The sequence below is a fragment of the Pipistrellus kuhlii genome, unplaced genomic scaffold, assembly GCF_014108245.1.
Source record: "Pipistrellus kuhlii isolate mPipKuh1 unplaced genomic scaffold, mPipKuh1.p scaffold_m20_p_20, whole genome shotgun sequence".
NCBI lineage: Eukaryota > Metazoa > Chordata > Mammalia > Chiroptera > Vespertilionidae > Pipistrellus > Pipistrellus kuhlii.
In genome coordinates, this window is record NW_023425516.1 from 13,837,332 (window position 1) to 13,851,078 (window position 13,747).

Below are 13,747 nucleotides of genomic sequence, written 5' to 3' on the forward strand. Positions count from 1 at the left end.
TTCGATTCCGGTCAAGGGCATGTACATTGGCTGCGGGCACATCCCTGGTCGGGGGTCGGGGATGTGCAAGAGGCAGCTGATCCATGTTTCTCTCTCATCGACGTTTCTAGCTCTCTATCTCTCTCCCTTCCTCTCTGTAAAAAATCAATAGAATATATTAAAAACAAAAAACAGCTCCTCCAGGGGAGGCGGGAGAGACCTGTCAAAGGTGCGTCAGGGCGGATGTGACTGATTAGCCCCCGGCTGGGAGGCGTGCGCTGTGGTCGCGCAGGGAGGCGGCGGGGCTGCACAGTGAGCTGTGGTGGTTTTAGCTGCGTGGCCTCGGGGGCGGGGCAGCGTGAGAGCCGCTCCTCTCTGCCCTGCACCCTCCCCGTCCCCTGCGTTAGTGCCTCCTCGGTTGTAGGTGCCCTCCTGTGCGCGGTTCCGGAGTGCCGCAGGAACCTGGTTTCCTCGCAGCGTGGCCACGTCACACGCTGCTCTGGCCAGGGTCAGCGCCAGGGGTGCTGGCCGTGCGAGAATCCGAGCGGAGGAGGCAGCTGTACTGGGAGTCCCCGCGGGGGAGCACTCTGGCCGGGGTGTGGGCAGTTTTGCAGGCTCTGAGCCCTAGGAAGGGCTTTAGGGAGTGAGCTTGTCTGCGCCTCGGTTACGCACGTGCCAGGCGACAGGCGATGGAAAGGGAAGCTCCTGTCTGGAGCCCCGTCCTTATGGCTTCTGTGCACCGTCCCAGTGCCTTACTGGCGACCTCTGGGGGAAGGTGGAAGGGGAAGGCCTGCCCACTGCACCATAGGCCTAGCGAGCCTTGTGCAGGACACCTGAGCTCTGGACGAGGTCACTGCCTTAGAGGTCAGTGTCTCTGGATGCAGGAGCGAGGGAGGCTCCCCTGCTAGTTTTCTACGGGAACCTGAGAAGCGTTCCAACGAGCCAGGCTGTGGCCTGCCTGAACAGCCCCAAACAACGGTAAGGGCAAAGGAGGGTGATGGTGACGAACAAACTCACAAGCGAATCAGGTTTCGGGACGCTCACCCCTTACAGACCTGCCTGTAACCCACACGTGGGACAAGGCGCCTCCTCCCACATCGGACAGGTAACTTGGTCACGTGGTGTAACTGGCTATGGGGCCAGCGACTTACTAACCTGCACATCGTGGAAGTCTTGTTTTAAAAATATTTTTTTTAATGATTTCAGAGAGGAAGAGGGAGAGAGAGAAACATCCATGATGAGAATCATTGGTCGTCTGCTTCCTGCAAGTCTCCGACAGGGGATCGAGCCCACACCCTGGGCCATGTGCCCTTGACTGGAATCGAACCTGGGACCTTTCAGACTGTAGGCCGATGCTCTATCCACTGAGCCAAACTGGCTAGGGCAGTGGTCGGCAAACTCATCAGTCAACAGAGCCAAATGTCAACAGTACAACGATTGAAATTTGAGAGCCACATTTTTTAAACTTAAACTTCTTCTAACGTCTCTTCAACATAGACTCGCCCAGGTCGTGGTATTTTGTGGAAGAGCCACGCTCAAGGGGCCAAAGAGCTGCATGTGGCTCATGAGCCGCGGTTTGCTGACCACTGGGCTAGGGCACCGTCTTGTTTTTTATTCTCTTAAGCTGACCTCTACATATCACTGAGCAGTGACCTCCCAGTGGATGATGAGGTTATCCTACAGGTTATTAATCTTTGTCTCAATTTCACAGTTCTCCATAGAAATGGACCTTTTTAATAGTCATACTTTAAAATAATAGTCCTACTTTTTATTTCTAACCTTTGATAGCAAAATAAGGTATAACATAAAGACAAGAGGCGACACCCTTCTTGCTACAGCCCAGGCCCTGAAATCGAACCGCCTGCCACCTGCAGCTCTTGGAGCTGCTTCTCAAGACGCAGATGCAGTCCCCCCCCGCCCACCTACCCCCCACCCACACTCCCACCCGCTCCCCCAACAGCCACTGTCCTCCCACAAGGACCGCCTGTGTTTCTCAGGTCTGTTGTAAGCACGTCTCTATCCAGTTTACTTGGTCTGCCACGTAAAACAATCCGAGGCTTTAACCCATAAAACGCTTCTGAAGCCCTGCAGCCACGGGTGAGGGACCCCCTTCTTCCTCCAGGGCCTCGGGGCTCCTCACTCGGGGCCGGCTGTTTCCGCCGTGGAGTTCTTACTCGATTCCCAGAGCTGCTTCAGCTGCCTCTTCTTTTCCAGGGTTTCCTTGGCTCTCTTTTTCCTCTCCTGCTTCTTCTTCTCCGCTGCGCGCCTTTCTCTGGAGGCGAGACTCTCTTCCCCGTGGTAGAAACTGTCCACCTTCTCTTGCAGGATTTTCCGGGCCAGCTTCCTGTTCTGTTCCACCGACCTCGTCTGATGGCACTGCGGAGGGAGAGGAGGTTCGTGACCTGAGGCCGCAGGCTGGTTCTAGGGACCCCAGGGCTCAACACGGAGGGAGATGGGGGGAGAGGAGAGGGAGTAGGAGGCAAGGACACCCTGCAAGAATCCCAGGAAGGGGTGACAAAGCAAGGGCGTGTCCCTGGCCCACACCCACGTCTGAGGTGGCTTTCACAGCCACTGTCTCAGAGTTGGGAGTGCCGTTTTGTTTAGAAGCCACGGTCCCAAAATAATTCTGAATTCAGGCGGAAATGTCCAGTGTGGGCAGGGCACGAGCGCTGTGCACAGAGGCCAGCGTCTGTCAGAGGAAAAGGCCTCTTTACCATCAGCCCAGCCCTGGCACAGGCGGCCAGGCTGATAGGCATTGGGATGCCGGTGAGCATGGCACGGAGAGGACTTGGGGTGAGTTATATAAAACGGGCGAAACAAAAAGGATGCCAGGTTTTAGGAGGCTCCCTGTGGCTCCTGAATGACAAGCCCTCAAGGAGGGGGGAGAGGTGGTGAGACCAAGCCATGTGCTCGGTGGCAGGAGGGCGGGCAGGGCCTGGCGGGCCATTAGCCGCCCCGAGCCTCCCGTCCCTACCTGTCCCGCCAGGAGGAAGGGTGCAGGGCTTGTGCGGACTGAGCTACTGCACGCCAGGCCCTCGGCCGGGCCGTATCTCCAGGCTCGGCTGCCCCTCGGGCCTCTGGCCCCGCAGCGTGGAGGGACAGTGCCCCTGCCCCAGGCCAGCATTTCCTAGGCCGAGGATCAGGTGTGCTGACAGCTGGGGACACGGGGACTCCCACAGGCAGCCGCACATGCTCCTGGCGCCGAGAATGGCTGGCCTGAGGCCATGCTCAGAAGGTGGGCGTCACGGGCCTCCAAGGAGACGGAGGGCAGCCGCGGCCCCTGCGGCAGAGGATGCTCGCGGACCTCCAGGCTGCTGGCTGCCCAGGGAGGTGGCCCCACGGCAGTGCTGCGGCCACCGGCTGCCTGCCAAGTTCAAAGAGGGCAGCAGCACCTGGCTCCGGAGGCTGGGAGGCTGGGAGGCTGCTGAGGCTCTCGGGGAGGGAGCTCAGGGCCGGGGACAGAAAACCCACCCCGCTTCTGCCCTACCTTGACGACCAGGCCGGAGGGCACGTGCTTCAGCACCACACAGTTGCTGGTCTTGTTGGTTGCCTGGCCCCCTGGACCATGTCCTTTCACAAACTGCTCTTCAAGGTCACTCTCCTCCAGGGAGAAAGGGGCCGGCCGGTCCTTCTTGCCTGCTGCCTGGACCGGAGGGACCCTTGCCACCAGGGACAGCAACGACGGCCTCTCCCCAGGCCGGCATGCCCAAGGCACGGGGCACATCCTGGTCAGCGGGCCAGGAAAGCGGAAGGATCTCAAGGCGCCCATGGACAGCGAAGACCTGGGTCAGACAGGAGACAGCCCTTCAGGGAGAGGCCCTGCTCCCACGTCCACTTCAGGCCCCCGGGCAACTCTGACAAGCCAGTTCAGACAATGAGGACCCATCTCGTAGGGAGGGTGTTAGGGAGTGAGTGAAGACACATGACTTGACTATACCTTGCCCACCGGTAAATGTTTTCTTGTAACAGACCAGAAATAACTTTTAATGGACTTTTAATATATACACATACATATACACTGAGTGGCCAGATTATTATGCATTCAGAGATCATAATAATCTGGGCCACTCAGTGTGTGTGTGTAAACATATATATTGATTTCAGAGAGGAAGAGAGAGAAACATCAATAATGAGAATCATCGATCTGGTACCTCCTGCACACCTCCCACTGGGGGAGGAGCCCACAACTCAGGCCTGTGCCCTGCCTGGAAATAAGGCTGTGACCTCCTGGTTCATAGGGTGGATGCTCAACTACTGAGCACGCCGGCCGGGCTGGACTAGAAATACCTTCAAGGCCCAGAGGTGCCGTTTTCTCAGCAAGGAGAGGGTTTGCGTGCGAAGCTCAGACCGGGGCTGTGATTTGCTGAAGTGTTAACCAGCACGTCAGGCAGAAGTGGGAGCTGAGTCTGGTGACATTATGTGAATGTTGGGGAGTCTCTGAAATCCAAACATAGGACAGTGAGCAGTCGCCTGTGCATGGCTGAGCTAGACAGTGGGACGCTGTAACTCACTATCCATCAACGTCAGGCGGTTGTTTCCCAATGTTCCCAGTTTCTTGATCTGAACAGGAACCCCTGTGCCTCAGCCGGGCGGCCAATGACATCATCCAACCGGTCCGCAGCGTTAGGCCCGCCGAGCCAGCTGACCTGCATGGAGTCCCCTGGCCGGTTCCAACACCAGGCGAGGTGCTCTGAGCCGCGGGCGGTGAGAGAGCCAGGCTGTCTTCAGGAGCTCAGTCTAACCAGAGGGGGACAGTCAAAAAGAGCGCGGTGTTGGGGGTAAGATTTAAAGAATGGCTCCGGAGGCAGCAGGAGCGGAAGTGCCTCCGTTGACAAGCGCGGAGGGTAACAGCTGTGAGGACACGGTGGGCCACAGGCTCTGGCTTCCTTTCCTTTCGAGGGCCAGGGAGGCTGGGATCTGAAAGGTGTCACCTCCTCAGAGATCTGCGTGTGGACAGGGGCAAGTCACAACCTGGGCGGGCGGCCTTCTCATCTGGAGGATGGGGAACAAGCTTCGCCCCGCCCAGGCAGGCCCAGGCAGGCCTGGAGCCAGAGCAGAGTGCTGGAGGGAGGGGGGAGGCGGGCGCTTTGTGGCTCCTTTGAAGGCACGAGATTGGTTGCCGGTGGAGTATGAGAACTATGATTATGCCACTTGATTTGAGCCTGACGGGCATGGCTCAGTGTTTGAGCACTGACCTATGAGCTGGGAGGTTGAGGTTTGGTTCCCCATCGGGGCACATGCCAGGCTTTTGGGCTTGATCCCCAGAGGCAGCCGGTCGATGGTTCTCTCTCATCATTAATGTTTCTGTCTCCCCCTCTCCCTTTCTCTCTGATATCAATAGAAATATATATTTTTAAAAAATTGATGAGTAGAAAAAGAAAAAAAAACAGAATTTGATGAGACACACACACAGAGAAACATCCATTGTGGTTCACTTACTGATGCATTCATTGTTGATACCTCTCCGTACTGACTGGGGATCGAACCCGCAATCCTGGTGCATCGGGATGATGCTCTAGCCAACTGAGCTACCTGGCCAGTGTTGGGCGATAGCCTTCTTTTCTATCTCTACTATTTCAATAGAGAACACTTTGCTAGGCGTAGGCCAGTGCTAGTTTTCACTTCCATGACTGCGCGGTCCACCTCGGACCGAGTGAGAGGCCTGGTCAGTGCGGGGGACGGGAAGGTGTGGTGGAGAGGGCTCCGTAGCTGGAAGAGGCTTGTTTGGAAGCAGTGTGCCCACCAAATGCCCCTTTACCAACGGCCTTTGTCTACCGTGTGGGCGGCGTTTCAGGAGTCTCCTCCGGAAAGAAGACGACAGACCATAAACCGGGCACTCTGCCCGCCCGACATCGCGGAACAAAGAACCGCCTCCGAGAAACGATTCCAGACCGAGTCCCCGTCCAGACCCCCTCCTCCCTCCTTTCTGCTTTCGAGCCGCAGGACAGGATTCCTTTGTGCCTCAGGCGCGTCTGGTCGGTCCCTGGATCAGATTCCTTACGGAACACGAGCCAGCGTGTCTCTTGGGGTTTCTCTTCCGAGAGTGAGTGACTGGCCGGGTGGGGCAGCGCTGGGGTAGGGCCGATGACAGAGAGGAAGCGAGCGGGCGATGAGGCGAACCCCCCAGACAAAGGGGGGGGGGCTGCTTTGTCACCCAGTGTGGCTCACATCTCCACCTTTCTGTCCCACTTTCAGAGCGACTCGCACACTGGAGGGCTCCCACCAACGAGCTCAGGAAGGCTCCCGGGGCCCTGGCGCTCCTCCAAGGACAGCTGAACATGACAAACACCCGGTTCCACTTCCCCAAAGCTCCCGACCATCACGGATTGGATTTCAGCATCTGTGATACCGAAGAGCAACTCCAAATCTTCAGGGAACAATGAGAGCCGCTGGAATCGGAGCTCGTCGTGACATTAAAAAAGAAGAAAAAGGTGACAGGAGTGCCAGTAAGGGACACCGGGGTGGGGAGAGCTCGGCTCCGATTCCTTCCTGGGAGTGGCAGCTTCAGCTCGCGGCTGGCTCCCACCCTCACTTCCGGCGGCTTCAGCGACTGCTGATGGCAGGTTAGGTGAGAGCCTCTCATTGTCCAGCCCCTTCCCGCTTGGCCAAGGGAGATAAGAGGTGCCAGGCCTTACAGAGGAAATGGTAATTTGTTCAGTAACAGTGTCAGTGTCTACCAGGAGCCATAAGAGATAAGCTGAGATGTCCATCGGGTGGGCCGGATGGGTGACCTGCTGCGGAGCGGTGGTTCTCACGCGTTTTCTATGGCCCAAGTCCCCTGCGGGGCCTGCATCGGGGCCTCGGAACCTGCTTCTCGTAGGTGCCCCTGGGCCTGACCTCAGAGTGTCCTCGAACCGAACCGGAGGAGCAGGTGTGGAGAGGACCCAGATGGGGGCTTTAGGAAAGACGGTGGTAGGGCACACACTCCCTGGGGACCTTGTTAGAGGGGGTACTGGTCACCAGGGCCTGAGGCTCTGCATTAAAAAATGTGTGTGTGTGTGTTTTTTTTAAATTTGATTTCAGAGAGGAAAGGAGAGGGAGAGAGAGGGAAACATCAATGATGAGAGATAATCATTGATCCCACACTGGGGATTGAGCCCGCAGCGAGGGCATGTACCCTGACGGAATCAAACCGTGATCTCTTGGCTCACAGGTTGATGAGCCACGCTGGCCAGGCCAGGCTCTGACCTTCTCACCAGCTCCCGGGAGGCTGTGCTGCTGGCCACTTCGAGGGCCAGCTAAGGGCGTGGAGCAAGGCTTGTCGGAGTGTCCCATTTGTGGGGTGAAAACCCCAGGATCAGGACGTTAGAGATGGAGGAGGTGGAAAGGAGGGAGCTGGGTGAAGCTACTTAGAGAAAAGAAATGAATGAATATTGATATGAGTTCACAGAGAAGGTGAGATGGGAACAAGGGGATGGAGAAGCTGGGTCACCCGTCACCCGAAGAACGAAAACCTGGAATGCTGGCTCACGTGCTAGCACGGCGTGGCCTGATACAAACAGAACGCAAGCCACGTGTGACATTCCAAATGTCCTAGTAATCCCCTTAAAACAGTAAAATAGCCCGAGTTGGGAGGTTGCCATTTGGTTTTTAGTTGGGGCACAGCACTGGGTTGCAGGCTCGATACCCAGGAGGGGGTGTGCAGGAGGCAGCTGATCATTGATTCTCTCATCATTGACGTTTCTATCACTCTATTTTTCTCCTTTTCTCTCTGAAATCAATGAAGGGAAAAAAAAGAAAAAGAAAAAGAAAAAAAAAAAACAGGTCTCAGAACAATGGGCAAAGACCAAGCTCAGTGAGCTTGAAAAGGAGGATTGCAACCTTGCAGCTTTAAAACATCAAAATGGCCAGCGGATGGCACCAGAGGCTACGTAGGAGGAGGAGGATTCTGAGAAATGCTCAATCCTCACTCCTGCTCCACGCTCATGCTCCTGGTCTAGCTGCCTGGGACCCTTCTGGGCTTGAACCCTGCCCAAATGGAGCCACTGGGCTGGCTCAGGCGGGTTTAGCAGAGGATGAAGCCCCTCTCCCACAGGAAGTGCTCACAGAGACTTGGTCCTCCAGGAAGATCAGCATAATGGGCTGAGCAGGAAATGCAGAGTTATCTTGGATTTGGGGGGAAAGAGGCCCGGTGGAAGCTTAATAGGCTTCTTGCTGCCCAGTTCAAGAGGCAACAAGGAAGCAGACAAAGAGAAAAGCTTTCCATTCATCCCTTAACATCCGTTGAGTTTTTCTTTTAAGCAGAAAACTCTGAACCCATGGAGAAGAACACCCATCCTGTTCATGAGCATCACCATGATGGTCTTGTATTTATGGCATCTGACAGGAACTTTATAACTGACACCCAGGATATTAAAATGACAGAAGCACATGAAAAATCAGCAGTAACAATCCTCTACATTTTCTCCTAAAAAATTCTCCCCGCCTCTATTGCCATAATGATGGCTAATGTTTGGGACTCAAATGTCTTCAAAGCACTACTAAGTAGGAGTGTGCTTGATACAAATAAAGCACAAGATGCCTACTACGTGGGCTATTTCAGACATATCTTGGAAGAACATTAGCTGGTCCTCCCCCCGCCCCCCTTTTATTTTCAATCCTCACCTGAGGATAATTTTTCCATTGATTTTGTAGAGAGAGTGGAAGGGAGGGAGGAGGAAGAAAGACAGAGAAACATCAGTGTGAGAGAAACACATTGATTGGTTGCCTCCTGCACAAACTCTGACCAGGGCAGAAGATGGAACCTGCAACCCAGGTACGCTTCCTCGACCGGGAATCGAACTCCCGACCCTGAGTGGGCTCAAAGGCCAGCACTCTAACCACTGAGCACACCAGCCAGGGCAGCTGGTCCATTTTTAAAACTAAATCGATCCTTTCAACAGCTTGTTTCTTTACCTTTCCCCAGCTTCTTAAAGTGGTAGCTCATTTTCCTCCACTTTCTCTTCTTGACACTTCCTTTCATTTTTTTTGGCCCCTGAAAGGCTACATTGCTTTGTAGTCAACGGGACCTGTGTCAATGTCTCAACTCTCTATCCAACTCTGGCCACATGTGCTCATCTGTAAAACGGAGGTAGTAATAACAGCTGGGGTGAGAAAAATCCCATGATGCGACAAACGGGAAGCAGTGAGCACTTCAGATCCCTAAACCTCTGACACACCACACACACTGTGATCTCAGAGCTCAGACCCACTCTGCAAACCTACGACTTCATGGGCGTTTATCTGATTAGAGGTCATAGTGAAAAGGCTTCTAGAACAGTGACCTGCTAGTTATTTTACTGGGGATGGTCCCATTCAAGAAGTACTTGAAAACCTTGAAAGAACCAAAGACATACTGTTTGGTGAGGTCATAATTCTGGTCTAGGAAAGAGGTGCCAAGGAACAAATTGTGATGTCAAGAGCACAGCTGGACTTCCCGGCAGGTTCAAACGGAAAGATAAAAACGCACCTTCATCAAACAAGCCCTGCTTCAAACTTAGAGATCTTCAGGGGCTACCTAATAGGGTAAAAAAAGTCACAAAGCTCGGGAAAGATGAGGAAAATCCATATTTAAATGTATAACTTATCACTTCCTTCCGTATTTAATGGATAAACTTAGATGTAAAGTTTTAGAGTTCCTCCTCTTTTGCTGTGGAGAACTGGTCCCCTGATGACAAACTCTGTATATAAAAACCAACAACACGCCGAAACCGGTTTGGCTCAAGAGTGTCGGCTTGGGGACTGAAGGGACCCGGGTTCGATTCTGGTCAAGGGCATGTACCTTGGTTGCGGGCATATCCCCAGTAGGGGTGTGCAAGAGGCAGCTGATTGATGATTCTCTCTCATCGATATTTCTAACTATCTCTCCCTTCCTCTGTACAAAATCAATAAAATATATTTTTTTAAAAAAAGAAAAAAAAGAAAAGAAAATATATTATTAAAATAAAACAACCAAAAAAACCCCCAACAACACAAAATAACCCCTGGTTAACAGGCACTAAGTTTTTCAAGCTATTAGTGGCCACTGTTACTGACAGCCTGCTCTTATCCCAATGTAAAAGATGGAAAGATCTCCGCTATAAAGCTATCAATTTAAAGACTTCACCCTACCAGTGTGCCTCAGTGGTTGAGCGTGGACCCATGAACCAGGAGGTTGCTGGTTCCATTCCTAGTCCCACGCATAACTGGGGGGGTGCAGGAGGCAGCTGATCCATGTTCCTTTCTTGATGTTTCTATCTCTCCCTTTCCCTTCCTCTCTCTCCCAAGTAAAAAAAAAAAAACATATTTAAAAGAATGAAATAAAAGCACCATCTTACCTAATGTAAACTGACCATACTTCTGCTACGCCCACAGCCAATCAGGAGTATGCAAATTAACCAGGCAAAGATGGTGGGTTAATTTGCATACACAGGTGCAGAGGTGCTGGGAGGGGCTGGACACCTGCTATGACGAGGAGGGGGAAGTGGTGGAGGAAGCTATATGAGTGATGTTCCACTGGGAGAGAGGATTTGCAGGCTCCCAGGTGGCTAGGAGTGAAGCCAGGGGAAGGAAGGCCTATTCTTGCGTGAATATTGTGCAAACGGCCTCTAGATGAAAAAATAATTGGGCCCTAACTGGTTTGGCTCAGTGGATAGAGCATCAGCCTGCGGACTGAAAGGTCCCAGGTTCGATTCCGGTCAAGGGCATGTACCTTGGTTTCAGGCACGTCTCCAGTAGGAGACTGATGTTTCTCTCTCATCTGATGTTTCTAACTCTCCCTCTCCCTTCCTCTCTGTAAAAAAATCAATAAAATATATTAAAGAAATAAAAAAATAATTGGACTTTGGTTGGGTATCACATGAGCATCATTTCCACAGGTGGATTAACATAATTTGGGGTGGGTGGGCTCGATTTAGGTAAGCTTGACATCTTCCAGGCACGCATGAGGTCTTGGAGAGAGACCGATGTCTTACAGTTGAGACATTATTGCCAGGGATTCTTGGGAGGCTCGGATGCCATGGGCTGCCCCATGCCAAGGGCAAGCACACCTCCAAAGTCCTGCCTGCACAGGCACCTCTAAGTGACAGCCAAGGCCCCTGTGCTGTGTACAGCTCTCGGGGCATCTGGAGGGAAATCTCAAAGCTGCGGGTACCGGAAAGGTTGAACTAGCTTGAAGAACAAGGACGGAGCAGAGCGAATGAGAGGGGCCGGGGGCCCACGGCGAGGGACGCGGCATCTCTCTAGTCCTTTGAAAGATCTGACAAGAGCGACGCGGACACCCGCTATGTGCCTGGCCTCAAACAGCCCTGCTGCGTGCTACGGGCGCTGTAAGGCTCTGCTGGACAAGTCCACGGGGATCGGTCCATTTGTCCTGTTTTCTCCAGGGCACGGGCTTCCCTCTCCTGTCCCCCAAATCCCCCTTTGAAGAGCGCAGACGCCCCGCAGCCTAGGACACACCAGGTCCAGGGAAAACAGCTCAGGTGCCTGGACCGGCTGCAGGGACTCAGGCCAACAGGTTGCACGACTCAGGGTCGCAAACTCGCCGTCCCCTTTCCAGAGCCCTTGACAATCGTGGGTAACCGTGTGGGATGCCTGACTTCCCCGCGGACACTTACCCGACCCCACGATTGGCCTCCGCCCCCAAAGTTCTGGTGGGAACCAGAGTCACCGCCAAGGAAGGAAGGGATCGCAACAGCGGTCTCGCGTCTGCGCATGCGCCGTGCCTCAGCCGCGGCTCCGAACCGCCTCCTTACCAACTGCGCATGCGGGAAGCTGAGGCCAGCGAACCAATCAGACAAGAGGGCTTGACAACGGCCACGCCCCGCACCAGTTCCCAGGCCTCGGACCGCCGTTTATCCGCGCGCGAGCCGCGGGAAGGGAAGGGGGAGGTGGCGGCGCTGCGCAGCCGCCCTGTGTCCCCGCCCCCCTCCCGAGGCGGCCAATCGCCGGCGAGGCGCCGGGCGCGCGCACGCTCCCTGAAGTTTAACGGTCGCGAGAGGCCGCCCGCTCGCTCGCCCGACGCTGAATTGAGTCGGCGGCCAGGTAAGCGGCCGTCCGCGTCCGCCTGCGGGGAGCTGCCTGTCTCGGGGGGGGGAGACAGAGGGGACGAGACTTAGAGGACACAGCCTTAGAGGAGCCCTGCGCGTGCTGTCGGTCCCGCGGGCACAGGGGGGACGGCGGCCACACGCCGCAGCCCTCCCCCAGCCCGCGGGCGGGCGTGTGGGGGCTTTGCCTGCGGCCCGGCGCCCGTTCCAGCTCCGGTGCCCTTGAGTGACACCCGCGCGACCCAGGGGCGGAGTGCCTCTCCGCCAGGGGCGGGGGGCTTGGGGGATTCCCCCTTTCCTTTTCGTGGCTCACTTGAGCAATCACGGTCGTCGTGGACGGGACGATGGATGGTCTTGCATGCAGGCGGCTGCGTGCGTCCTCCCTCGCCGCCCCACGTTGACCGAGAGCACGCACCAGCCATTGGGGTCTGGCCTCCCGACCTCTGTAATCCTCCCCCTTCCTTCTTTCTTTCCTTCCCCCCTCGGGCTCCCAGCAAAGCAAAACTGCACGTTCACTTTTATAGCATCATCAGACCCCCATCAGCCCTTGGCTTCTCCCCCAAATCTTTTTTCTTTTTCTTTTCTTTTTTTGCTAGGGGTCGGGGGACCAAAAGCATGATATTTTGTTGTTGTGAAATATAAAACTGTCTTTGTACTTCTATTCCCCATGACGTTTTCTTAAAAAATATTTTTTTTTTTTGCATTGTACATCGGGGTGTCTCTCTTCCCCCCCACGCCCCGCCCCTGTAATCTTCACCCCTCACCCCGCTGGTGGAGAAGCATCGTCGCATTCAAAGTGGTTTTCTGTCTGGATCTCCTGCATCCGGATGATCTCAGCCAGCGGGGGAAGAATAGATGGGTTGCAGGTCCCCGTCCTCAGGGAGCTTGTGGTTCTTCCTGGTACAAGAGCGAGGTGATTTGAATCCAGGTGCTTTCGTTGCCAGGTGAAAAGGTGCGGCCCCTGGGGATTTTCAATACCCCATTTGTCGTTGGTGATGGGCCGCCGCCACTGGGGAGAAATCCACCGAGTGAGGTCCGGTTACCCTTGGCATCCACACCTGTCCTCCAAGGATGTGGTTCCTCTATGAGATGATGTGTCTGAGGTTGTGCTTTGTAAACACCAGGCCCTAGGAGGTGGGAACCTAGAGGAACCAGAATCCTAGGTCATTTTTCTCTATTTCACTCCCTCAACTTAACATTTTGTAAGCAGCAAGGAACACCTTTTTGTCTTGGTGTGTGTTTTTAAAATACGCGAATTTCCCAAGAAGGAGGCATATTCTTTGACTCTATATACCTAGTGTCGGCTCAGTTTTAGGTGATCTGGCAAATAGTTTATTTTTAAAGAAGTAATGCATGCACAGGGTACAGGAGACTGTGGAGCGCAAAATGCATTCCTTCCACCTCACTTTCCAGCCAGCATGGTGAGCTGTTTGGTCAGCTGTTTTTAATACCAAGGTACATATTAAGCAGTTCTTTTTCATCTACTCACTGTGTAAATCCATATACATGGATACTTTGTAGAATTTATTGAACAAATGGACATGTAAGTTGTAACCTAGTAGCATTGTTTCTAGAACCTTGATTATTAAACACATACCGTTCTGAAATCTTACCTGGAAAAGACGATGCGTTTTGCAAATCCACCCTTATTGTAAATTTTTATTGAGATCTAATTCACATACCATAATGTCCATTCTCTTAAAGTATACAGTTCATTGGGTTTTAGTATATTCATAGAGTTGTGTAATTATCACCACTATCTAATT

The 13,747-nt window shown here is 53.9% G+C and overlaps 2 protein-coding genes across 12 annotated transcripts in view; one reads left to right on the forward strand and one right to left on the reverse strand.

Annotated features, from left to right (window-relative positions):
- Positions 1 to 1,939: 1,939 nt before the first annotated feature.
- On the reverse strand, positions 1,940 to 11,669 carry MTRFR (mitochondrial translation release factor in rescue). The gene is made up of 3 exons (XM_045585547.1): positions 11,553 to 11,669; positions 3,467 to 3,761; positions 1,940 to 2,355 (listed from the first exon to the last, which is right to left on the reverse strand). The coding sequence occupies exons 2-3, from the start codon at positions 3,746 to 3,748 to the stop codon at positions 2,116 to 2,118; spliced, it is 522 nt and encodes a 173-aa protein (XP_045441503.1). The 5' UTR covers positions 3,749 to 3,761; positions 11,553 to 11,669; the 3' UTR covers positions 1,940 to 2,115.
- Positions 10,739 to 13,747, forward strand: part of MPHOSPH9 (M-phase phosphoprotein 9) — a 38,117-nt gene continuing 35,108 nt past the window's right edge. For 3 of the 11 annotated variants that reach the window (XM_036449203.2, XM_036449204.2, XM_045585543.1), the window contains exon 1: positions 11,880 to 11,979. Coding sequence is in view for 6 of the 11 variants with exons in the window: in XM_045585539.1 (XP_045441495.1) it covers positions 11,526 to 11,979 (454 nt within the window). In the remaining 5 variants the exon portion in view is untranslated. Of the gene's footprint in view, positions 11,980 to 13,747 lie in introns of all 11 variants that reach the window. The other 8 variants (XM_045585540.1, XM_045585541.1, XM_045585538.1 and 5 more) reach the window with 5 other exon arrangements.